We start from the raw sequence: 27,844 nt of genomic DNA on the forward strand, positions 1-27,844 counted from the left end.
GGGGTTGTCAAAAGCATACTCTTTGTACACTTGTGAAAATGTTGAAAACTATGGACGGCCCCTTATTGTTAAATTATCCATTCAAGTCCATTCAAAGTGTTTCTGGTCATCCTAGTGTTTCTAATACCACAAAATACATTTAAAAAAAATATTTTTAAAAACACACATACCTCTGAGAAGTAACAGTTATGGAGACAAAGGAAGGAAGTGTTTTATTTAACAACGCACTCAACACATTTTATTTACGGTTATATGGCATCGGACATAATGTTAAGGACCACACAGATATTAAGGGAGGAAACCCGCTGTTGCCACTTCATGGGCTACTCTTTTCGATTAGCAGCAAGGGATCTTTTATATGCACCATCCCATAGACATAATAGCACATACCACGGCCTTTGATATACCAGTCGTGGTGCACTGGCTGGAGCGAGAAATAGCCCAATGTGCCCACTGACGGGGATTGATCACAAACCGACCATGCATCAAGCGAGCGCTTTACCACTGGGCTAATTATGGAGACAAGCACAAGTGTATGTTTTAAGTGTATGTTTTAAGTGTATGTTTTAAGTATATTTCCCTGCTTCAACATCACAGACTCTTAGTTCACTCTAGTGTATCTTTATCCAATTCTCTTACAAGTTTACAGAATAACCAAACTTAGTGTCTACTTTCACGTGCTGAAACCAAGATTGGAGACTTTTAGCAGAGAGTTAATGTGTCCTTTAATAAAATACAACAGACTGAAAACAGAATAGAATAGATGATTAACAACACCCCAGCACAAAACAATAGGCTGAGAAGCACACCACACCAACGAACATGATTAATATTTACACTGAATCCAGGGCTTCTAGATTTTAACAAAATCCACTAGCCATGGGATCAGTGATTTTTTTAATTTACTGGCCACAGTTAAAACATTCACTAGCCCTACTTTACTTTAAGCTAATACAATTTTACTAACAGTAATAATCAGATAATAATGTCACCCTAAGAGAGAGAGAGAGCTTAAAAACACTTGGGGTGTGGGTGTGGGGGGCAGGATATACAAATTTACACGATAGACTAAAATGCAGCATTTGACAACTGGGTTTTTTCACTAGCTATCAGGCATGGCAATAGTAGTTATTTACTAGCCCAACATTGAATATCACTAGCCATGGGAGTGGGGCTACCATAATCTAGAAGTCCTGTCGGGCAAGGCAATAGAAGTTATTTACTAGCCCAACATCGAATATCACTTGCCATGGGAGTGGGGCAACCATAATCTAGAAGCCCTGCTGATTGAACTACTCTGCTTGTTTGGAGTGGCATTCGTCGGAGATCTTGCCGACGTGTTTGGTGGCAGTGCTCTTGCTGCGGAGGTAGGACAGGAAGCTGAGAGCCTCCGCCACGGCCGTCTCCTTCCTGTGCTTGCGGTCGAGGTGCGTGCTGAGGTTACGCACTAGTTTCTCACAGAACGTGCAGAAAGGTTTGACCTCCTCCGGTCCCGCGTCTTCAGACTTCTTCCGCTTCCGCTTCCCCGCGACCAACCGGACAGTCTTCCGGTGTTTACTTTCTGTGTCCTTCGAAGACGATGCAACGGATGGTGACGATGAAGATGATGCTGATGCTGATGCTGATGCTGAATTTGGCTTGGCGGCAGACGGTTCTGACCTGACGACAGACAGTTCTGACCTGACGACAGACGGTCTTGATCTGGCGACAGACTGTTCTGATCTGGCGGCAGACAGGCTGGGAACTACAGATGGGATATGACCAAGTGACGTCGGAATGGTGACCATGGAAGAAGGGACGAGACCCATGGAGATGGGTATCTGTATCGGCGCCACCGACGTGTGAATGATTCGGATCGGGGTCGGGTTGACATCTCCAGCACAAGTGGACCCGCCTGAAGACACTGGCAAAACGGGAGCCAACAGGAAGGAAGTGGTGGGTACAATGGAAGAGTTGGACACAACAGAAGTGTGGGATGCCGCCGATCGGGGGGATGCCGATGACGGGGTGGATGCGACAGAAGGGTGTGAAATGGCCGACAGGACAGAGCTGGTGGGGGTGGAGTGGGGCTCGGCGGGTGTCGTACTGGGTGCCACTGTGTGGGCGTTACCGAGGATCTCCTGCGATGGTATGTTGAACGATCGGACCGTCACCGCGGAGGGAATGTACATATTGCTTTCGCAGAAAGAGGGCAGCTTGGGATTCTGTGAGCGGTCGAGAATATCGGGAGCCAATTCGACAGAGCTTGTTGATTCCACATCACTACTTTCATCCTTCATGCTGTCAGCACCTATAAAAAATAAAGTTAAAAGTTTGTTTTGTTTAACACCACCACTAGTGCACATTAATTATTGGCTGTTGAATGTCAAACATTTGGTAATTTAGAAGTATAGTCCTAGAGAGAAAACCTGCTACAATTTTCCATTAGTAGCAAGGAATCTTTTATATGCACTACCCCACAGACATGGTAGCACATACCACAGCCTTTGATATACCATGATGCACTGGCTGGAACTAGAAATAAAAGAAAGAAAGAAATGTTTTATTTAACGACACACTCAACACATTTTATTTATATGGCGTCAGACATATGGTAAAGGACCACACAGATATTGCAAGAGGAAACCCGCTGTCACCACTTCATGGGCTACTCTTTTTCAATTAACAGCAAGGGATCTTTTATATGCACCATCCCACAGACATGGTAGTACATACCACAGCCTTTGATATACCAGTCGTGGTGCATTGGCTGGAACGAGAAATAGCCCAATGGGTCCACTGAGGGGATTGATCCCAGACCAAACGTGCATCAGGCTATGTCCTGCTCCAGATGTAACCAGTACAAACGCCAACCTACCTGTTAACGAGGTGTCTGTATCACCTGGGTTTGTATCACCTGGTTGCTCAGTGCCAACCTACCTGTTAACGAGGTGTCTGTATCACCTGGGTTTGTATCACCTGGTTGCTCAGTGCTTTTCTTGTGTCTGCTTCCAAAAGCTACAAATATTAATTTTAAAATCTCATTAAATTTGTAAACCTGAGCACAATGATGGTAATGGAAATTGTGATTTTAGATGTAGGTAACCTGTGGATTACATTTTAAAAATTGAAAATGGTATCATTATACATAAGTGTACGAGATGGGGGGGGGGGGGGGGGGGGCAGGAGCAACTGGCCCCAAATGCTGTAGCAAAACCTCAAATTTGGGCAAAAATGATACAGATATTCAGGCAAAATGTGCTAACCTGTGAACCTTTTACCATGTATTTCCATCATTTTACCATCAAAATTAGTTGCAATCCACGTAAAAATACGTTGTGATTCGTTTGTAACCCTATATAGCTGTTTGACAGTAATACTAATATGACATTTTCTTTATCCCGATTCTGGCATTTTCATTTAATCCGGGCAAAACCCAGTCTGCCCCCATACAAAAATGGGAGTCCATATGGCTATAGCTGAACTTGCCCCAAAGGCTGAGTTCAGCCACACCAGTCAGAAGAAAAAAAAATGTCCGCTCGACCGTTTTCCGCTAAATTAGTTGTAATCCATGTAAAAATGCGTCGTGATTCATTTGCAACTATATATAAGTGTTTGCTAGTAATGCTAATATGAATAAATGTTGTTATGCAGATTCGGGCATTTTTGTTTAATTCGGGTCAAAGCCAGCCTGCCCCCTACTAAAATGGGAGCCAGTACGCCTATGTCATTATATAGAACTCTGATATCTTGAATATATTAGTAATATTAACTTGAATTCATCAAACACAGCTCACTTGAACTCCTCACCAATTAATCAAGTACACATTTCTAAATCGAGTAACGTTAAGTATCATATAGAGTTACCCCCCCCCCCCCCCCCACAATCTAATTACATCAATCATAAAACACCAACGAACACAGCTCACTTGAACTCCTCACCAATTAATCAAGTACACATTTCTAAATCGAGTAATGTTAAGTATCATATAGAGTTACCCCACCCTCACACAATCTAATTACATCAATCATAAAACACCAACGAACACCGCTAACTTGGAACTCCTCACCAATTAATCAAGTACACATTTCTAAATCGAGTAACGTTAAGTATAATATAGAGTTACCCCACCCACACACAATCTAATTACATCAATCATAAAACACCAACGAACACAAAAATTTATAGTTATATTCAGGGTAGATTAATATTACTTCTTATTCAAAAGCTGGCAATAATATATTTATTTAAAGGAACATTCCTGAGTTTGCTGCAATCGACTCAGACTTTTTAACGATTGTAATTACATATCAAATATGTTTCTGCATAAAATATTAGTGGCTGTATATTAAACGTGTTTCTGATCGTTCTAATATTTGTACTAGGTTAAATTTAATTAAATTTTTTAAAAAGATTTTTTTCGTACGTACAAAATTATTTGAAGACAAAATTTAGTTTGGGCTTCTTACAAATATTAACTTATTAAATTAAGACGACCAGAAACATGATTGAATATACAGACACTGATATTCTAAATAAGAAAATATATTTAATATGTAAGTTTAATCATAGAAATATTTTATTAGTTGGAAATGTCTTACAATGCAGCAAACTCAGGAATATCCCTAAATAAAACAATGTGTTTTTTTGGCATAATTAGCAGCCATTGTGAGATGATTATACACTGTTTAACTAAAGTTACATATTAAATAAATGTACCAGTCCTCGTAAATAATTTCAGTTTGGTTTGACATTAGAAGAAAAGTAAAAGTGTTTTGGAAATAATTAAGAAATACTATTTTTGTGAGCAATTTAGAAAACAAAACGGCTAAGAAATAAGTAACTAGTAGTAAATTTCATAGTATGAAAAAAAGCGTTTCCTGTGGGACGGACTATTAGTTTAGAGTAACATTGTCTGTACATCCAATGTGTTTTGGATCATCCTCGTGTTTATATTAGCTCAAATTAACATTGACTGATTAAAACATCGTTTTAAAAACTTTTTTTCCTCCATGTTTTATAAACGTTTGTTTTGTTTAATGACACCACTAGAGCACAATGATTAGTTAATCATCGGCTATTGGATGTCAAACATTTGGTAATTCTGACTCGTAGCCAACAGAGGAAACCTGCTACATTTTTCCTAATAAAGCAAGGTATCTTTTATATGCACTTTCCCACAGACAGGAAAGCACATACCACGGCCTTTGATATACCAGCGTGGTGCACTGGTTCCATGTTTTATAATGCACCGGTCTGAAAATTGTGTCCGACATATGGTTAAGGACCACACAGATATTGAGAGAGGAAACCCGCTGTCGCCACTTCACGGGCTACTCTTTTCGATTAGCAGCAAGGGATCTTTTATATGCACCATCCCACAGACAAGGTAGTACATACCACGGCCTTTGATATACCAGTTTGGATTCCACACAGACCGCGCATCGAGCGAGTGCGTGCTGTACCACTGGGCTATATCCTGCCCCCCCCCCCCCCCCCCCCCCCCGAATCAGAAGAGTCTCTACAAAATTAACTTTAGGCTGGAGCCAGTCCTGGGATGTGAACCTAAAATCTATCAACCTTCAGGCTACCAAAGCCAGCATATATACTCTTCAAAAAAAGTTGGGGAACCTGAAATATTAATGTTAATATCAACTATTAGACCGAACATACGTTTTGACCAGACATCCTAGTAAAGAACGTTCAGGTCTGTTTATCAACACACTGAAACACATTCCATAGTTTGCACATGCATCACGCAGTTGCCCTGTACACATGCGTGGGGTGTCATTTTTGATTTTGACAATTTCCAGGAAGGTCCATTAATCACTGTGGAACATTATTTCCATCAATCTTTTTCATTCTGTTGATCATACAGTTGTTATTGTTTTGTTTTTAGTCATTTTTATTGTTTGAATTTGCAATTTACAGATAACAAAACCCGTCAAATTTCAAATTTCATTTCTCACCCCAATCGTCCTTCAAGATCTTTGGTGGTCATAAAACCTACTGTAATACTGAACTACCGGTTGTAATGTTTGCCCAATTAATTCACTATTATCATATAACCTTTCCCCACAGCTAATATACCTTACAATTTTGGCAGTTGTAAATTCTTATTTGAGTTCCCTACTTTTTTTGAAGAGTATATGTAAGGCAAAATAACAAAAATCGATCTATCCTAATTTGTTTTCACATGTAACCAGAACAACACATATTAGTTTGATTTGGCCTGATTGCTGAATGGCTTCTTACGTGTCCACAAACACAAATAAAAAGTTAAAGTATTTTTTTAACACCAGTAGAGCACACTAATTTATTAATCATTGGCTATTGGATGTCAAACATTTGGTAATTTTAACATATAGTCTTAGAGATGAAACCCGCTACATTTTGCATTAGTAGCAAGGGATCTTTCATATGCATCATCCCACAAACAGGATAGCACATACCACGACCGTTGATATACCAGTCGTGGTGCACTGGCTAGAACAACAAATAGCTCAATGGGCCCACCGACGGGGATCGATCCTAGACCAGCTGTGCATCAAGCAAGCGATTTACTTCTGGGCTATATCCCGTCCCATACAAACACAAATAAACGCATTGTTATGATTTTGTTTTCAATGTTTTGCTGCAACGAACCTGCCGGTGTAAAATCTGGAGTTACGTCGTGGTCAGCATCTGCTACTGGTGAGGCAAGCTTCGACTTGTCCTGAAATACAGTTAAAAGTTAAAGTTGGTTTTGTATAACACCACCACTAGAGCACATTGATTTATCCATCATCGGCTACTGGATGTCATACAAGTACATTTGGTTATTTCTAACATGTTATGTCAGAGGAAGCCTGCTACATTTTCCCATTAGTAGCAAGAGATCTTTAATATGCACCATCCCAGAGACAGGATAGCACATACCATGGCCTTTGATATACCGGTTGTGGTGCACTGGCTGGAATGAGAAATAGCCCAATGGGCCCATAGACGAGGAACAACCACGCATCAGACAACCACTTTACCATTGAACCACGCCCTGCCCCTGAAATAGTCAACACACTCAATAATCACAGACTGTTATACATGTATGTAGCATCTAAACACACAACCTGTCAGTAGCCACATTTAAAGACAGCACTGACAACAATTGCCGAAGCTGTCATCCGAGGTTTAGCTGATGCAGGGATCGAAATTAACAGATATAAATGTCTGTAGGTAGAGAGCATCACCGATCACTTTTGTGCCATTGGTAAAGCTCTTCAACGAAGGAAGGAAATGTTTTATTTTATTTAACGACGCACTCAACACATTTTAATTACAATTATATGGCATCGGACATATGGTTAAGGACTACACAGATATTGAGAGAGGAAACCCACTGTCGCCACTTCATGGCCTACTCTTTTCGATAAGCAGCAAGAAATCTTTTATATGCACCATTCCACAGACAGGATAACACATACCACAGCCTTTGATATACCAGTTGTATTGCACTGGCTGGAGAGAGAAATGGGTCCACCGAAGGGGATCGATCCTAGACTGACCGCGCATCAAGCGAATGCTTTACAACTGGGCTACGACACGCCTCCAGCTCCTCAAGGATGGCAAAATGAATACACCTGATGTACATTATACGCCAGTATTTAACATTTGTGCTTTAAAATATGTCTACATGCATCAAAATAACCTTTCAGTCATGTTTATTTGCTGCAAATGTCACTTTAAAAATTTTTGCCATAGGTGGGCTCAAAATTGCCATCGGTGGGATGTACTTTCACCCATGGCAATTCTTTTTAAAAATTTCATGGGAGCCCTGGGATGACACTTTTATGCCCCCCCCCCCCGGATAAAAACTGTCAGTTGCTGTTTACATTATGTTTATTTGTTGCTAAGTTACTCATTTAAAATTGCTGTAGGCAGACTCAATGTTGCCTAAGGTGAGCAATTTTGAATCTGGCAAAAACATCTGGAAATTGTAAAAAGTAACAAATTCTAAAACTAAACAATTAAAGGGACTGACCCTGATTATTAGTCGGTGTAAAACATGTTAACTATTACAGCTGTTTTAGCAAGGGGCAGACCCAGGAAACATTTTAGGGACGAGACCATGGGCAAAATGTCACATGAAGCAACTCCTTGAAAAAGGCACTTCAATGAAAATTGTAAACAAATTGTTAAAAAGGGGGTACTTTAATTTTTAGGGGTGGTGTTCAGGTGCCCCTAGTCCCCTCCCTTGGATCTGCACTTGTTTAGTATTAAAATGCACAATGCTTCCAACTTGTAGCTTAAAGTAGAACATTTTGCAAACCCAGCATCTCTTTGGTGACCCAGTTGTTGGAAGTAGTTTAACATTCATCTTATACCAAACAGAAACAGTACATATTCAAACCCAGCGTCTCTCTGGTGGTCTTGTTGTTGGAAGTAGTTTAAAATGCATCTTATACCAAACAGAAACAGTACATATTCAAACCCAGCGTCTCTCTGGTGGTCTTGTTGTTGGAAGTAGTTTAACATTCATCTTATACCAAACAGAAACAGTACATATTCAAACCCAGTGTCTCTCTGGTGGTCTTGTTGTTGGAAGTAGTTTAACATTCATCTTATAGCAAACAGAAACAGTACATATTTAAACCCAGCGTCTCTCTGGTGATCTTATTGTTGGAAGTAGTTTAACATTCATCTTATACCAAACAGAAACAGTACATATTTAAACCCAGCGTCTCTCTGGTGGTCTTGTTGTTGGAAGTAGTTTAACATTCATCTTATACCAAACAGAAACAGTACATATTTAAACCCAGTGTCTCTCTGGTGATCTTCTTGTTGGAAGTAGTTTAACATGCATCTTATACCAAACAGAAACAGTACATATTTAAACCCAGCGTCTCTCTGGTGGTCTTGTTGTTGGAAGTAGTTTAAAATGCATCTTATACCAAACAGAAACAGTACATATTTAAACCCAGCGTCTCTCTGGTGGTCTTGTTGTTGGAAGTAGTTTAACATTCATCTTATACCAAACAGAAACAGTACATATTTAAACCCAGCGTCTCTCTGGTGGTCTTGTTGTTGGAAGTAGTTTAACATGCATCTTATACCAAACAGAAACAGTACATATTTAAACCCAGCATCTCTCTGGTGGTCTTGTTGTTGGAAGTAGTTTAACATTCATCTTATACCAAACAGAAACAGTACATATTTAAACCCAGCGTCTCTCTGGTGGTCTTGTTGTTGGAAGTAGTTTAACATGCATCTTATACCAAACAGAAACAGTACATATTTAAACCCAGCGTCTCTCTGGTGGTCTTGTTGTTGGAAGTAGTTTAAAATGCATCTTATACCAAACAGAAACAGTACATATTTAAACCCAGCGTCTCTCTGGTGGTCTTGTTGTTGGAAGTAGTTTAACATTCATCTTATACCAAACAGAAACAGTACATATTTAAACCCAGCGTCTCTCTGGTGGTCTTGTTGTTGGAAGTAGTTTAACATGCATCTTATACCAAACAGAAACAGTACATATTTAAACCCAGCGTCTCTCTGGTGGTCTTGTTGTTGGAAGTAGTTTAACATTCATCTTATACCAAACAGAAACAGTACATATTTAAACCCAGCGTCTCTCTGGTGATCTTATTGTTGGAAGTAGTTTAACATTCATCTTATACCAAACAGAAACAGTACATATTTAAACCCAGCGTCTCTCTGGTGGTCTTGTTGTTGGAAGTAGTTTAAAATGCATCTTATACCAAACAGAAACAGTACATATTTAAACCCAGCGTATCTCTGGTGGTCTTGTTGTTGGAAGTAGTTTTAACATTCATCTTATACCAAACAGAAACAGTACATATTTAAACCCAGCGTCTCTCTGGTGATCTTCTTGTTGGAAGTAGTTTAACATTCATCTTATACCAAACAGAAACAGTACATATTTAAACCCAGCGTCTCTCTGGTGGTCTTCTTGTTGGAAGTAGTTTAACATTCATCTTATACCAAACAAACAGTACATATTTAAACCCAGTGTCTCTCTGGTGATCTTTTTGTTGGAAGTAGTTTAACATGCATCTTATACCAAACAGAAACAGTACATATTTAAACCCAGCGTCTCTCTGGTGATCTTATTGTTGGAAGTAGTTTAACATTCATCTTATACCAAACAGAAACAGTACATATTTAAACCCAGCGTCTCTCTGGTGGTCTTGTTGTTGGAAGTAGTTTAAAATGCATCTTATACCAAACAGAAACAGTACATATTTAAACCCAGCGTATCTCTGGTGGTCTTGTTGTTGGAAGTAGTTTTAACATTCATCTTATACCAAACAGAAACAGTACATATTTAAACCCAGTGTCTCTCTGGTGATCTTGTTGTTGGAAGTAGTTTAACATTCATCTTATACCAAACAGAAACAGTACATATTGAAACCTAAGGTTAGCAACTTTAGTTAACTTCTTTTCTTTGCTGTCCATCAATATTAATAACATAATAAATTAGTTATATTACCTCCTTTTTGGACTTCTTCCCTGATGGTTCACCTGACAAAATATACCATTATTATATACATAGCAATGAAATATATATATCTACAGAAACCATAAAAGTGATATTGGGTGAAAAGTCCTATTTTAACTGTAGTTTAGCTACAGTGAAAATATAGAAATCATATTTACGTTTCTGAACAATTCATGATTAAATTATCTCCCTTTGTAAATGATTCTGTTTTGATTATTGAAGCCAGTGTCACTTCTCTGTGTTTAAGTTTCATGATGAATCATATTTAAAAAAATTAAAATGTAATTTAAACAATTGTACCAAAAAAAGTGATATGAAGTACAATTACGATAAAATATCTAAAACTGATTGAATACGAAGTTAAATAACAATGACACAATGTCCTGTCATTGAGTGTCAGTTAAAATTAAAGTTGATGTTGGTATTGCTTTTGTGGGGGTTTTGGGACGGTCGTTTTGTCAGGTATGTTTGCACAGCAGTTTTGTTAAATAAATGTTGATTTAATAATTAATTAAAAATAATTTTTATTCAAATTTCTTCTAAAAAGTTTATGGTCAAGTACATTTTCTGGACAACTTCCATCGAAACAAATATATCATGGCATTACATGTTTTCAATAAGATAAGCGAAAGATATTAACAAAAAGCAAAAGATATTGTCTAAAATTAGGAAAGATGTATATAAAGTAGAAGTGATTTCTCCCTTCCCAGAAGAAAGGGGAGAAGTTTGATAAAAATAGGCGAAGTGAACATTTATCAGTACATTTTGTAACGTTTCGCCAGTTTCCGTGTTTAATCGGAAAATATTTTGATATAAAATACTACTTCTGGTAATACATTTAAACAATGTGATATTATTAAATAATTGATAAAATGCTATTATGCTAAAGTATTAATTAGTATTTTCTGGCATTATTGAAATGAATGTGGCCGAGGATTAACAACACTTGACTGCTCACAGCTCTCAGCACACGGCGTGACACGCGTCACTTTGAAAAACAATAGCCCGGCTTACAGGTATTTAATCTCTTCACAACTGAAACTGGCAGAAGTATTAACATTTGTTGAGTTGATTTTGACAATAAATTGAACAAGGCAAAACATAATTTCCTCAAATCAATCATACGTAACAGTGCACGTGCACAGAAACCATTTCCTGTTAATAGGCAGGTTCACGATTACTCATGGATACAGTCTGGAGCCAAATGTAAAAACACTGTCCGACATACGGCGACAAGGTACCAAGTGAGCTATGACACTATACAAGCCGGGGTCTTGACGTCTGTTGTGCGATTTCGTTTTTGAAATCGGATTAGGTCCAGAATATTACGGCAACTTCGACTTCTCACTACTGCTAATAACTTGGCGACTTGAACTGACTTTCGGTGAAAATAATGCTCATTTCGCCGGCAAGATTAGGTCCTGATATAATAGACCATTTCATGGTGTTTTTTTTAAATAAGATTTTTATGTCAATGAGTGATGTGTAAAAGCTATATTTTCACTCACTGCTTTGCGAAAAACCCCATGAAATAGAATCATTTATTAACTTGGTTAATATTTGTTTGCTTCCAATGGGTCATTTATTTATAAGGAAGGAAATATTTTATTTAATGACACACTCAACACATTTTATTTACGGTTATATGGCATCAGACACATGGTTAAGGACAACACAGATATTGAGAGAGGAAACCCGCTATTACCACTTAATGGGCTACTCTTTTCAAGTAGGAGCAAGGGATCTTTTATATGCACCATCCCACAGACAGGATAGTACATACCACGGCCTTTGATATACCAATCGTGGTGCATTGGCTGGAACGAGAAATAGCTCAATGGGCCCACCGACGGGGATCGATCCTAGACCGACCGTGCATCGAGTGAGCGCTTTACCACTGGGTTACGGTCCGCCCCCCAATTATTTATAAGGTAACAAGACCTGTATACCTGAGCGTAACATTCTCATAAGATTTAGTTAAAGTGTATGAAGTCAAACTACGGCCAGTGTTCGAGATTAATGGTATCCCGATATCCCGGGGATACCAGAATTTAATTTTGGATACCAGACTTCAAGAACCCAGTATCCCACCGGGATACCATATAATACTAAATTCTCAGGTGGGATACCAGATTTTGAAATGTTAGTATCCAACTGGAATACTGGCCAAAACTTTTAATCTCGAACACTGTACGGTACATTAAATTTCTGTGCGAATTGTTATGATGACATACTACCAATGGAGGCGACTTTAAAACTTTAATTTACTAAATATCAAATTAAAATGTTATTTTAGAAGTGTTAAAGACTAAACAGTATTCGTTACTCATTTTCTAAAATATTGACAACGTCCATCTCATCAGTATTTTTCTCTGCATTTTTTTTTTTTCATTTCAACTTATTTAGTAACTGTTGCTTATATCCAATTAAGGTTCAAGCACACTGTCCTGGGCACACACCTCAGCTATCTGGTCTGTCTGTCCAGGACAGTGTGTTAGTTGTGTTGTTGAAAATTATTTCACTCTGGACATAAACATGATATGAAATGGAAGCTCCTTTAATATCCTAAAAGTACTTACCAGAAGCATCAGATTCATCGAAATCTCGGAAATAATATCTTCTATATGCATATCTTCCTTTCCGTATTCCAGGAAGTTCCTCCACGTCGGACATGCTATGGAGAGCTGCGCGGAAGTTTGTCTTCCACCGTCGAGGCTCAGGCGGGTCCCCGTCACAGTAGATACCTTTGAACACAGAAATAAAGTTTGTTTTGTTTAACGACACCACTAGAGCACATTCGTTTATTAATCATCGTCTATTAGCTGTCAAACATTTGGTAATTTTTACATATAGTCCTAGAGAGAAACACACTACATTTTGTCATTAGTAGCAAGGGATCTTTAATATGCACAATGCCAGACAGGATAGCACATACATGCACCGCGGCCTTTGATATACCAGTCGTGGTGCACTGGCTGGAACGAGAATTAGCCCAATGGGCCAACCGACGGGGATCGATCCCACACTGAACGTGCATCTGACAGGCACTTTACACTGGGTTGCGTCCTGCTCTCAAAATACTTTTGAATACAGAAAAATTAATTTTAAATACAATTAGGTATTTAGTTTTATCATTGTGAAAAGTACCAAAATACTTTTCTATTCACTCCCAATCTCTGGGGTCATTTCTGTAAAAATGAATATATTATATTATTAATATATTTTTTTAAGCAGAGAACTGTAGACAAACAAAAATCACTAAACAGTTTTCATTAGCAAACACATCATCACAACGGAGCAACCAATCATATGTATTTAAATTGATAATACACATGTGTATTATTAACATGGGAGATAATTAAAAAAAACATCAATGCAGAAACTAGAAATAGCGGCCTGCAAAAAGCAATCAATTTTTTAGACATGGCAGGTGAAATAAAAATTACCAAAAAATTGTAGGTTATTTTCAAGAGACAGATGCACTGGGTGTGTAAAAAAAACAACAACAGCAGGCCATATTTGACTTCCCATTTCGAACCCTGCACTGTTCCTGCACTGGGTGTGTAAAACAAAAACAACACCAGGCCATATTTGACTTCCCATTTCGAACCCTGCACTTGCCCTGCACTGGGTGTGTAAAACAAAACCGTAAACCAATTCCAATTTTATAGTTAACTAACCCAAATATCACTCTACAGTTAACTAACCCAAATATTACTCTACAGTTAACTAACCCAAATATTACTCTACAGTTAACTAACCCAAATATCACTCTACAGTTAACTAACCCAAATATTACTCTACAGTTAACTAACCCAGATATCACTCTACAGTTAACTAACACAAATACTATAGATCCTGAAATTAACGCGTAACTAAATTAATGCGAGTGGCGGTGGGCAGACTAAAATGCAACATGAAATTAATACGAGTGGCCACCCTTTGAAATATTACTTTTCTAACAACACATGTCTGTGTACTTTTTGGTTAAATCCTAGTTAAAGGTCTCTTCAATGAGATCAACTCACTAACATGTCTGTGTACACATCAATTACCCTGTTTAGTCCCTAGTGTTTTTGGTGGGATCAACTCAAAGCAGATGTTTTCAGCAATCATTTACGTAATGTGTAGATTTAGCTAAATCTGGCTAAACATTAGGATACATGTATGTACTATTACAACTGTATCTTCTTTATCTGTGAATGGTGATTTCAAAGTCATAATGAAAGAACAATTCACCCAGTGGTATGCCAACAAAGTTGCATCAAACTTGAACAGTAAAAACAAAGAAACCATCAACCTCAGGATTAGTGTGCTAAAACACATTCATGCACGATGGATAGTGTCGGCTATTGACAGGGTGGCCAAAGACCCTGCAATCGTCACATGTGGCTGGCAGCTTGCTGGACTATTGGACAACTAGTTTGTCTTCCAGTTGTGTGTTATAAATATATTACAGTGCTCTACAAAGCAAGTTCAAATTTACTCTTCCCTGGCCAGTAAAGTATAATATTTTAATCGCCAGCCATTTATAATTAGTAGCCAGCTAATATACACTTGTAATTAAATCGATTCATCTGCCATTTTACGGCACATTACTAATGCCGTAATTGTTATTAGGACCGCATTCGAATGAACTCCAGAAGGGGTAATTCCTAGTTGTTAAATAGAAATTACAAGTTACTGTTTGTGTCCGGTTCCACTAAAACAGTGAACGACTATTAACTATCATTATCAAATTCCGTACCCAATAATTTTATTAAACGAAAGTAAGTGAATTACTATTTTAATGGCACTGCTAAGATATGCATTTAAATTGCAGTACTCATTAAAAGTTAAATAAAAGCATTGTGATAATATCTACCAGGCTTCAACGTGTTACTAGTAGTTACCAATCGGCTACCTTACTTTTGGTTTAAATAATATTTATTTTTGTCACATACTGCCTTGTAAATACATAAATACTGTTTTGTAAAGCTGTTTAAAAGTCGAGTCATGAAAATAGAATCATGTTTTCATCCTGCACTGGTGAAAATTACTTCCAACCTGATTGAAACGACATTCACGACTGGAGACGTCGTTATCACGATAAGCACGAGACATTTGGAGCACAGCATAACACATATATAAGTCGACATTAAAAATAATTAACGTTTGAGTTTTAAACAGACAAGTAAAGACACACATTGACTTGACAATTGATCTCATTTTAATACATAAATAAAACCTGGCTCTAAATGGAACAGGACCGACTTGGTCCAAAACTGAACTGGGGCCAAATTATTTCCAAACGCTTGAAATTCAAGTTAAGGGAGATAACATAAAGTATTACCTCCCTTAACATCACCCTGTTTACTCTTGAATACTGGAAAATCGTTATTCAGTCTGATTAATTTGTCTCAAACTTTTATTTTTCAAACTACTTATAGAAAACATGTTTTATGGAAGATAAATTGATACTGGTCCACTGTGTACATCTAGTTTTGTTTACAGATTAAAGTAAAATTATTGGACAGTCACCAACTGACGAATGCACTTTTATTTTTTAGACGCCAGGGAATGTTTTTAGTCGCCATGGCGAGTATTTTACTCACTTTGTAGAGCACTGTATTAGAATTTTCATCTTTGTTTTAATTAAATAACGTGGGACACTTAGACAAAATAAATAAAATAAATGCGTTATATTATTAATGTGAACAACAAGAACTCGCATTTTTTGCATTAAAGGGACATACTCTAGTTTTTAAACACTAAGGCATATTTTTTACTATTAGAGCTATGTTTGATAACTGAAATCATACTTTACTTAGATTTTATTGTTTAGATTATCCATTTCTGTACATTTGCAGTGTTTTTGGTCATCCTGGGGTTTTTTTTTTATATCACAAAATGCATTTCTCACATTTTTTAAAACGCACGTGTGTTTGAGAAGTAACAGTTATGGAGTCAAGTTTTAGTCATATTTTTAGAAGATATTTCACCATTTCAAAGTCACAGACTCATGTTTCACTTAATTGTAACTTTATCCAAATGTTACCCAAATATCACTCTACAGTTACCCAAATATCACTCTACAGTTATCCAAATATCACTCTACAGTTACCCAAATATCACTCTACAGTTAACTAACACAAATATCACTCTACAGTTACCCAAATATCACTCTACAGTTAACTAACCCAAATATCACTCTACAGTTACCCAAATATCACTCTACAGTTAACTAACCCAAATATCACTCTACAGTTACCCAAATATCACTCTACAGTTAACTAACACAAGTATCACTCTACAGTTAACTAACACAAATATCACTCTACAGTTACCCAAATATCACTCTACAGTTAACTAACACAAGTATCACTCTACAGGTAACTAACACAAATATCACTCTACAGTTAACTAACACAAATATCACTCTACAGGTAACTAACACAAATATCACTCTATAGGTAACTAACCCAAATATCACTCTACAGTTACCCAAATATCACTCTACAGTTACCCAAATATCACTCTACAGGTTAACTAACCCAAATATCACTCTACAGTTAACTAACCCAAATATCACTCTACACTTAACTAACCCAAATATCACTCTACAGTTGCCCAAATATCACTCTACAGTAGGGGTGCAACGATACGGTTAAAACCGTATTGCGATATATTGCGATATAAGAAACTGTATTGCAATATGTATTGCAATATAGTTGATATTACTTAAATTTAATATTTATGAGATGGTTTCTTTTAATGAGAACAAAAGGCATAACTTTTTAATGATCTTTATTAGTTTCAGCTGTCAGGCTAAATGTTTTAGGCCATATTTGTTTTAAACGCAATACTAGTCTATACGTGTCAAACTATTTATAAATTGTTACATTCGAAAATCCTTACTATCAGGCTTTTCCATTGCTGCTCGCTTGACACGGAAATGTACGTATTGAGTCGCAATATTTCGGCAGATCGACCAAACCAGAGCCGAGGTTATTGGCCGAGGTATTTTGAACGATCGGCCGAAGTATTCCGAGTTCAGTGAAAAACAGCGAAGTGCGATTCTCCTTTGTTGATTTATTTCTTTGAAGATGATAGCCGTAGCCGGATTCCAACGTAAATTAACAATGAATGATAATGTGTAAGTAACAAAACATTTATTTGTAAGTATTGTTAACTGGTTATTTTCATTGGATTTTTAAAACGTTTTGTTTAGATGTTAGAACCAAGTATAACCGACCTATTACTTCGTATGCCAACAAGTTAGCCGACTACGCTTGACGTGATTGTTACATTTCCTGTCATCACCAATGAATAAAATGATTGGGTTTTTTTTTGTTAATTTGTTTGCCTATTTCAAGTCAAATAAGATACAAGGAAAAAAAATAGCGTTTAAAAATCGCGATACACAAAACTGTACCGCGATTCGTATCGAGCTGATCAATTATCGCGGTATACCGGTTTATCGTTGCAGCACTACTCTACAGTTGCCCAAATATCACTCTACAGTTGCCCAAATATCACTCTACAGTTGCCCAAATATCACTCTACAGTTACCCAAATATCACTCTACAGTTACCCAAATATCACTCTACAGGTTAACTAACCCAAATATCACTCTACAGTTAACTAACACAAATATCACTACAGTTAACTAACACAAATATCACTCTACAGTTACTAACCCAAATATCACTCTACAGTTAACTAACCCAAATATCACTCTACAGTTAACTAACCCAAATATCACTACAGTTAACTAACACAAATACTATAGATCCTGAAATTAACGCGTACCTAAATTAATGCGAGTGGCGGTGGGCAGACTAAAATGCAACATGAAATTAATGCGAGTGGCCGCCCTTTGAAATATTACTTTTCTAAAAACATATGTCTGTGTACTTTTCAGTTAAATCCGAGTTAAAGGTCTCTTCAATGAGATCAACTCACTAACATGTTTGTTTCACTCTACAGGTAACTAACCCATATATCACTCTACAGTGAATTAACCCGTATATACTACTGTGAACTAACCCAGATACCACTCTACAGGTACATGTAACTAACCCGTACATCACTCTACAGTGAACTAACCCGTATATATACTACTGTGAACTAACCCAGATACCACTCTACAGGTACATGTAACTAACCCGTGTATCACTCTACAGTGAACTAACCCCCCGTATATTACTCTACAGTGAACTAACCGGTATGCCTGGCCCAACGTTCGAAGACATCTCCATCCAGCTTCATGTCCCAACCCATGCGGGCGCGATGTCGCCATGACACCTGGAAGACTTTGTGTGAGCGGTCAACCCAGACGAGGCCCGGACACGTCTCGTTGTCCAGCAGGTTCTTCAGCCACGGCCCCATCTTCTGGCGGTCAACCGGCCGGATCGGCTTCTTGCTGTGCAGAGACAGGTGCTTCGACTTCATCTGGGTCGGCGAACTCTACACGCAAAACACATTCTCAGAATTAGTCATTTTGTCATATCCGTAAACGGTTTCTCATGGAAGGCACGAAGGGTTAAAATTACCACAGTCTTAGACTGCATCAAAGTTGAGGTGATAAATGTTGTGCCCAAAATAAGTACAAACATGGTGACCTGAAAACCACTGAAATGTAAAGTTTAATTACATTAAAATAACTTGAAATGCATTTGTAAATGTTGACAACTCTCTAGTAGGTGTTAATGACAGTGTTGAAGTAAAACGACCTTCCTCAGTTCCTGCACTCAGAAAAGACAAAAAGTCCCGACTGTGCCCAAACTATTAAGATCGAAAGCCCCAAATTACACACTGGGGCGTAGCCAGGGAGGAAAAAACGCTGAGGCAAACCCATACCTGTAAAATAAATATCAGTGTCATGGGGAAAATAAAATAAATCTGGGGAATTCCAGGCAAGTGCCATGTCTTCCTCATGCTGGCAACGCCACTGACATACCCTAAAATCTTTGAAATTAATGGATAAATTTTTTTGAAATATTAGATAGATTATAGTAAGAGAAATGTTGTTTAAAATTTGTCAAAGTACATGAAGTACAGTGTTCAGTTTAAAAATATTTAAAAGCCGTAATCACGTACCTGTAGTTGGGGTACCTATCGTCTGTTTTGTTTTTAGTATGTACCATCAGGTGCAGAAAGCCTGCTGTAAATACTAAGTACTACTCATTTAGAATTATACAGCTGATTTTAATTTTATCTTTCCTCAACTGTGAATTAAAAATTATGCTGAATTATCAAGCCGATTTTATTTTGATCTTTTCTCAACTCAGCAGAATTATCAAACTGATTTCAATTGTATCTTTCCTCAACTATGAATAAAAAACAGCAGAATTATCAAGCTCTGTAAAAGTTTATCTTTCCTCAACTGTAATAAAAAAAAAAAAACAGCAGAATTATCAAGCTTTGGAAAAGTTTATCTTTCCTCAACTGTAATAATAAAAAAAAACCCAGCAGAATTATCAAGCTGATATTAATTTTATCTTTCTTCAACTCTGAATAAAAAAAACAAACATTGCACAATTATCAAGCTATTTTATTTTTATCTTTCCTCAACTGTGAATTAAAAAAAGATCGCAGAATTACCAAGATATTTTATTTTTATCTTTCCTCAATTGTAATAAAAAAAACCCCAGCAGAATTATCAAGCTGGCTTTAATTTTATCTTTCTTCAACTGTGAATAAAAAACAGAGCAGATAAAGTAACAGACCCTAGTTTTTAAACATCATGACATATTTTTCACTATTATAACCATTTTTATCATTTAAATTAGAAAGTACTTACATTTTATTATTTAGAATATTAATTCTTGTAGACATGAAGTGGTTCCCGTTACCAAAGTTTTTGTAATATCCAAAAATGAATTTTTCATCATTTTAAAAACGCACTTAAGTACAGTTTGTGTAACCCATTTTTTTTTCAAGAATTGAATTTATGACATCATTTATATGATCATGATGGGTGACGTAAAAACAAAACGGGTGGCCTGAATTTGTTTTTGTGTAGGCCATAAATAGTTTGCGCAAATATTTAATCCTCAGAGGCCTATATATTTCGTGGTTCATGTAATTTTTAACGGATGGGAAAATATGAAAGTCTTTGAAATACATCATTTCTTAGAGGTTTACACAAGTAGCGGAATAGTAGAAAATGCATTCAGGCTTTATACCAGAAAATAATTAGAGAATATGTAACAAAAACAAAACCGATCATAAACTTGTGCGCATACTAAGTGGTTTTGGGTTTGAACGTTTTACAATTGGACACTGCATTTTATGTGATTTGAAAACTTAAAAAAAAAAAATTAGTACTATCATCTATCTAAAAATTAAAACAATATATATATATCGTTTTAATTTTATATATATATATATATATTTAATATTATATATATATATATATATATATATATATATATATATATATATATATATATATATATATATATATATATATATCAATCTGCAAGATTTTAGGACACATAATTGCCACCCTCTGGCAGAAATTCTGGCATCTGCCAGTCTTTGCCATGATCAAAATCAAGACAAGCTGAAGACCACTCTCCTGAGTGGGTTCTAGGCCAAACCCCTGCAAATAAGAAAATGGCCAAGGCAAAAAACAACAACATGCCATTGAAAAAAAACCTGAATATAGTCAAAGTGAAAAAAAGTGCCACGGAGAATTAAAATCTCCACAGCATTGTCAATTGCCGTGGGCAACTGCAGGGGTTGTAGGCCAGCATCGCTATCACATGAAACTGCAAATGAAATTCAAACGTTTTTTTATTATTATTGCAAGGCGATCAAGTGGTTACGTTCCTGAAACTTTGCAGGTGACTGTGGAGGAGAATTGGAGTAATTACTTACCTTTCTTGACAAACGTTAACATTTGTTTTGCTTAACAACACCACTAGAACACATTGATTTATTTATCATTGGCTACTGGATGTCAAGCTATTTGGTAATTTTGACATATAGTCTTAGAGAGGAAATCTGCAAAAAAGTATTAGTAGCAAGAGATATTTTATATGCACCATACACAGACAGGATAGCACATACCATGGCCGTTGATGTACCAGTCGTGATGCACTGGCTGAAACAAAAACAGCCCAATGGCCTACGTCTCGCCCTTCCTGACAACGTCTGTCTACTAGTACAGGCAGAGATGTGAGAGGGGAGGGAACAAAAAAGCTTACTGCGGCTGGGGTCCAGAAGCCGCTCAAGGGTTGTTTGCAACCCCTGGAACTGCCAAATATTGCATTCAATGCTAACAAATCTAAACTGGTTATAACGTATAATATAAGGCACACACCATAAACTTGAAAACGTGAAAACATGCACATGAACCTTGTGTGGTTAACAATATTGAACATCATGTTTTGGAGGTTTTTGAGACGAAATCGGAAAAGCGCATTTACATGTTCCGCGTAGCTCTCATATTCCTGTACATGAAAACAATACATTGTATCATGAACTGTTTGTTGTTTTTCCTTTAGCTAACACTCATTACCATAATTAAGCTCTTTAGCACACATTGTAAACTGCCTGCACTAGATAAACATACTTATGAAATGAACTAATGGAACACATAGTAACCAGTAACACAGCCATAACCAGGAAGGAAACGTGTGTTACTGTCGTTAAGTGTTGCAGTACTGACATTCACTCTGGGACAACATTACATACATCTCTGTATATCATATAACCATAATATCACACTTACAGTCCGCCCCACAGGGAATGCCCTTTTTCATATTATCAAATTTACTATAAGCTATTTATTTCTCAGCAGATAAAAATAGTAATTTTGTGCAATTTTCAAGAAAAAAATTTATGTTTCTTTTCAAGTCAAACCAGACTGAAATTGTTAACACTTTTGTAGGATGATGGGATGGACTATAGGGTACTAAATTTGGTTGAAATACCATGTAAAAACTTTCTTTTCTTCCCATTAGTGTATAACACGGTTATTTTTTCTGACTGATGGCTACTCACTCAAAATTCAATTATATACCAAACAGGGCTTGCATGGAAATAATTTTGTTTCAGCCAATTTTCTGATATGTGGAGTATTTCCATCAATATTATTTTAAAATGACTAATTTAAACAAATTTTTTTTTTAGCCAATTACAAAATGTTGCAGCTACATTGCATACAAATGAGATAATTTGACTATGGGCAGAGTGAATAAATATCAATAACAAGTGGAATATGACCAGAAGATTGCTGGCTGAATAAAGTATATTTTAGGACAGAAGATAGCTGGCTGAATAAAGTATATTTTAGGACAGAAGATAGCTGGCTGAATAAAGTATATTTTAGGACAGAAGATAGCTGGCTGAATAAAGTATAGTTTAGGACAGAAAACAGCTGGCTGAATAAAGTATATTTTAGGACAGAAGATAGCTGGCTGAATAAAGTATATTTTAGGACAAAAGTTAAAAGTTAAAGTTTGTTTTCTTTAACACTGATTTATTAATCATCAGCTACATGATGTCAAACATTTGGTAATTCCAACATATAGTTTTAGAGAGGAAACCCGCTACATTTTTCCATTAGTAGCAAGGAATCTTTTATATGCACCATCCCAGACAGGATAGCACATACCACAGCCTTTAATATACCAGTCGTGGTGCACTGGCTGGAGAAATAGTCCAATGGGCTCACCGACCGGAATCGATACTAAACCGACCGTGCATCAGACGAGTGCCTCACCACTGGGCTACATCCGGCTCTCTTTTGTACATATTTGCAGGACACAGTTTGTTGGGCCATTTTGTAAGTGAAGTACCATGTGACTCTGTCATTGAACACCAGGCCCCAAATTACCAATGATCTACATTTTTTCTATCAAATTTAGATAGTGTTACATAAACGTTGTTGTTGTTGTTTTTTTGCCATTGTAGGTCCCATCACAAGGAAATCGCACACACCCCCATTTAATAATCGTGCATACAGGCCTGAACGCTATCAGTGTATCGTACCCTAAGAGCTGCCCTTAGTTTCTCCGCTTCAATAGCCTTCTTCGCCTTCTCCCAGTCTATGTTGTAGAGACTCGGGTCCTTCTCCGCCGTGTCATGACATGCCTCGTCTGCCGAGTCGTCGTAATTCGTCTGACAATATGAGTGTTTCCGGCGGTTACCAACACCTCGCACAGTAGACAAGTCACCATTCTTCTTAGAAACTGTTTTGAGTTGGACTAAAACAGCAAAATGCAAAAATTAAATATAGAAAATATATTTCAACTTTGGTATATCTACACAGGACTATAGCTCCGCCATCAGTGTTCGAGATTAAAAATTTTGGGCAATATCCCAGATGGATACTAACATTCCAAAATCTGGTATCCCACCTGAGAATTTAGTATCCCACTTAAATGAAATTCATAAATAACATCGTAACAAACTTGGACGACACTGTTACTTAACTTCACCAGTAAATGATGACTTTCATCATTTCTGCAAAAAATAAAAACACAGGATTAAAAATCCCAAAACATTATATGGTATCCCGGTGGGAGACTGGGTTATTGAAGTCTGGTATCCAAAATTAAATTCTGGTATCCCCGGGATATCTGGATATTGTTAATCTCGAACACTGGCCATCTCGATGATGAAATTTGCATTTTGTTTTTCCACTGGTCAAAAAAAAAAAAGCTCCAGCACCAGTTCTGGATGTAGAAAAGATTTTTGTAATATTGGCTTCAGTTTTCCCTTTTGGGCACCGATCCCTCGAGTGCATATTAAATATTACTACTAGTTTTGTTTTGTTTAATGACACCACTACTGGGTTTCATACATGATTTTGACATGAGGGGGGAAGGGGGGGGGGGGGAGAGATATCCCACCCATCAATCTGCAGAGCAGTGGGCTTTTTAAGGTAATTTTTAGCTCTTAGCATAACATTTTCTAAGAAAATATGTTAATTAGCAAATGTTAATTATCTAGCTGTTTTGCTCCCCCCCCCCCCCCCCCACACACTCAGAGCAGAAACCCTGCACTAGAGCACATTGATTTATTAATCATTGGCTATTGGATGTCAAACATTTGGTAATTCTGACATGTAGTCATCAGAGGAAACCCGCTACACTTTTGTTAATGCAGCAAGAGATTTTTTATATGCACTTTCCCACAAACAGGAAGGCACAAAGCCTTTGACCAGTTGTGGTGCACTCATTGGAACGAGAAAAAAAAATCAACGAGTTAAATGGATCCACTGAGGTGGTTCGATCCTGCGACACAAGCACCTCAAGTGAACACTTAACCGACTGAGCTAAATTCCACCCCTACTACTAATTAGGGCTTGAAGTTAACGATGGCATTAAGAGCCATTGTTCTCACTGTGATACAAATTGCTGTAGGTTAGGAACGTCACCGATGGTATTTTTGCGCTGCGGGGTAAAAAAATTACTGCTATTGGTAAAGCTCCTCAAAGGAAGGAAATGTGTTATTTAACGACGCACTCAACACATTTTATTTATGGTTATATGGTGTCAGACGTATGATTAAGGACCACACAGATATTGAGAGAAGAAACCTGCTTTCGCCACTTCACAGGCTGCTCTTTTTGATTAGCAGCAAGGGATCTTTTATATGCACCATCCCACAGAAAGGATAGCACATACCATGGCCTTTGTTACACCAGTTGTGGAGCACTGGCTGGATGAAAAATAGCCCAATGGGGCCACCGATCCTAAACAGACCATGCATCAAGCGAGCGCTTTACCACTGGGCTATGTCCCACCCCAAGCTCCTTAACTACATGACACAATTTGAAATAGTCTTCATACAACAAAGTAACCTTTCATTCATGTTTATTTGCTACAAAGTTTGTTTAATTACCGTACACTGTACAGAAGCTCCAAATTGCCATCGGTGGGTGGCACCTTCACCCACAGGAATTTTAAAATGTTTCATTGCCTTGGGTGGCAAATTCTTAAGTTCGAGCCTAGCTGACTAACAGATAATTACCAATGTAATACTAATAATAGTAAATGTAAATATAAAAAGTTTGTCCTGGAATCAGTATATATATATATTTATTTATTAAAAAAAAAAATTTAAATATTGGTAAAATATAGACTAGATAAATTTCTTTATTTTCAGTCACTGACCAAATACATGTACAGTCTAACTCCTCTAAACTAGACACCCTCTGGTCCAAGTAAAAAGTCTGGTTTTAAGAGGTATCTGGTTTAGAGAGGTTCTCTTCTGTACAGATATTTAAAAAGGGGCAGCGAAAAACGTCCGGTTTTGTGGGAATTTTGGTTTATAGAGGGTCCTGTTTTCAGAGGTTTCACTGTACACAGCGTTTTGAAATGGAACTAGTTTTACCCAAGTTACGATCAGAAAAGGAATGTTCACCTTCGATCCTACAACATTAACAAACAATGTGATGTTATAATATAATAATAATTAATAATAACGAGATATTAACGTAGTATTATAAAATATATTATTTGAATAAGAACATTTTTAGTTTATTCTAGACAACAAGTTCATAGGTGATTGTGAAAATATAAAAGGGTTCATTTATTTTGCTTTTATCATGTAGGTTCGCAGGATAAATAAAATAACCCGTTATTATTTTTGTCCTGCTCAGGTCGAATGACACATGCAGTTTGGCAAAGCCTTGAGACATTCACCATTCTAACCTCTGCAGGATAAAGCTGATATCTTAAGACAGTACAGGCCATCTATAGGATTTCAAATTTCATAGGAAACACTTGTTCGGCTCTGTGCCTTGTGATCATGGGAACCCATCGTAAACTGGGTGTTTTTTTAAATAATTATATATAAAATGAATATTATTTTTGTTGAATAGTCAAACTCGATATAATAATCATGAATGGGAAAAAAAATGTTGGTTCCACAGGGCTTCCAGAATTGCTCAAATCCACTAGCCATGGGATCAGTGGTTTTTAAAATTTACTAGCCACAATTAAAAATTCACTAGCCCTACTTTACTTTACGTCAATACAATTTGACTAAATAATAGTAATAATCAGATACGTCACCTAAAAAGGGAGATAGAGCTTAAAAACACTAGCATTGAGGGGATGGAGTGCTGGCAGGATATTCATATAAATAAAACAGACTTTAACTGCAACATTTGATTCTTTTTTTTTTCCACTAGCCATCCGGCATGGCAATAGTAGTTATTTACTAGCCCAACATTGAATATCACTAGCCATGATTTAACTACCAAAACTGATTGTTTCCGTGAAATCCAAGAAGCAGCAGGAACCAGTCTGGGCTAGCTCTGGCACTTGCCAAATTCATCAATTGTGAATTTTAAAAAGAATTGTCGAATTTTATTTTGATTTAGCAAAATAATTTCATGCAATAATTGATATTTTGTTAAAAAAGAACCAAGATTCTGAAATTTGTTTAATTACCGGTAATAATTTTTTAACCGATATTTTGGCGAAATGTTCTCCTCACCCAGAGCTAGCCCCACAAGTTATTCTCTATTTACCATGAGGTAGATTCCGATTGGCCAAGACGTGCTCTTCAATGATCTGACTGACAGGCTGTGGTAGCGAGCTGTTGGAGACTCGCAGCAGCTGTCCACCAATGTCCATCACAGCGGTACGATTCGACAGCGATGTTGTATCCCTCGTCCTCGGTTCTGTGGGCAATACGTCGAGCTGTGAAACGGGTACGCATGCTGGAACAGTCATGTCATGGCCCATGTCGGGTTTTTCCTGTTTCACCGACACAAAACTGCCGAGATTGTTAACATCAGTCGATTCCGACCAATCGTCAGGCGGTTCCGTTTTGATTGGCTGAGAAACTTGGAAGATGAAATTTCTGAATGGAAATTGACTGTTGCCACCCATACATGGTTTCTCCATTCCTGTGGCAGTAGTAGTAGTTTGTGGGGGGTTAGAGACTGGTTTCATCACAGGGGGGTGCACATTCTGGTTAGACAGATTCAGCAACAACTGTGCCCCCAGCGACATATCGGAATCATCCAACTCTTCCATGTTTCGACTACTCACACTGGCAACAGGTGAATCCTGGGACATTTTGCTACTACCATAAATACTATTATTCGACAAACTGCTCTTGTTTTCATCTCTCGTTACTTTTTCCATGTCTTCACACATTTGTAATCTGCTTTCTCTGTCAACATTATTCAAATTGACGGAGGTACCACCATCCTGCGCCGAGGCAACATGTGACTGCATCATCACAACTTTGGACTCATTGGACTTATCAATGCCTTCTTTTGAATCGAGCAAGCTATGAGGCATTACTCCAACCAGATTTTGAGAATTTACTGTTGCAGAACTAACTGGCATCGCATAGACATAATTGCAAGCAGAAGACTCTGACGATTTTCTACGCACGGGAGCGCTTTT

At 37.3% G+C, this 27,844-nt stretch overlaps 1 protein-coding gene across 1 annotated transcript; it reads right to left on the reverse strand.

Moving 5' to 3' along the window:
• Nucleotides 1-427: 427 nt before the first annotated feature.
• Nucleotides 428-27,819, reverse strand: LOC121368323. The gene is made up of 8 exons (XM_041493007.1): nucleotides 26,956-27,819; nucleotides 23,463-23,677; nucleotides 18,683-18,926; nucleotides 13,058-13,222; nucleotides 10,470-10,501; nucleotides 6,626-6,695; nucleotides 2,920-2,997; nucleotides 428-2,290 (listed from the first exon to the last, which is right to left on the reverse strand). The coding sequence occupies exons 1-8, from the start codon at nucleotides 27,782-27,784 to the stop codon at nucleotides 1,293-1,295; spliced, it is 2,631 nt and encodes an 876-aa protein (XP_041348941.1). The 5' UTR covers nucleotides 27,785-27,819; the 3' UTR covers nucleotides 428-1,292.
• Between the last annotated feature and the right edge of the window lie 25 nt (nucleotides 27,820-27,844).

This window comes from Gigantopelta aegis, chromosome 1 (genome assembly GCF_016097555.1).
Source record: "Gigantopelta aegis isolate Gae_Host chromosome 1, Gae_host_genome, whole genome shotgun sequence".
Taxonomy (NCBI): Eukaryota; Metazoa; Mollusca; class Gastropoda; order Neomphalida; family Peltospiridae; genus Gigantopelta; species Gigantopelta aegis.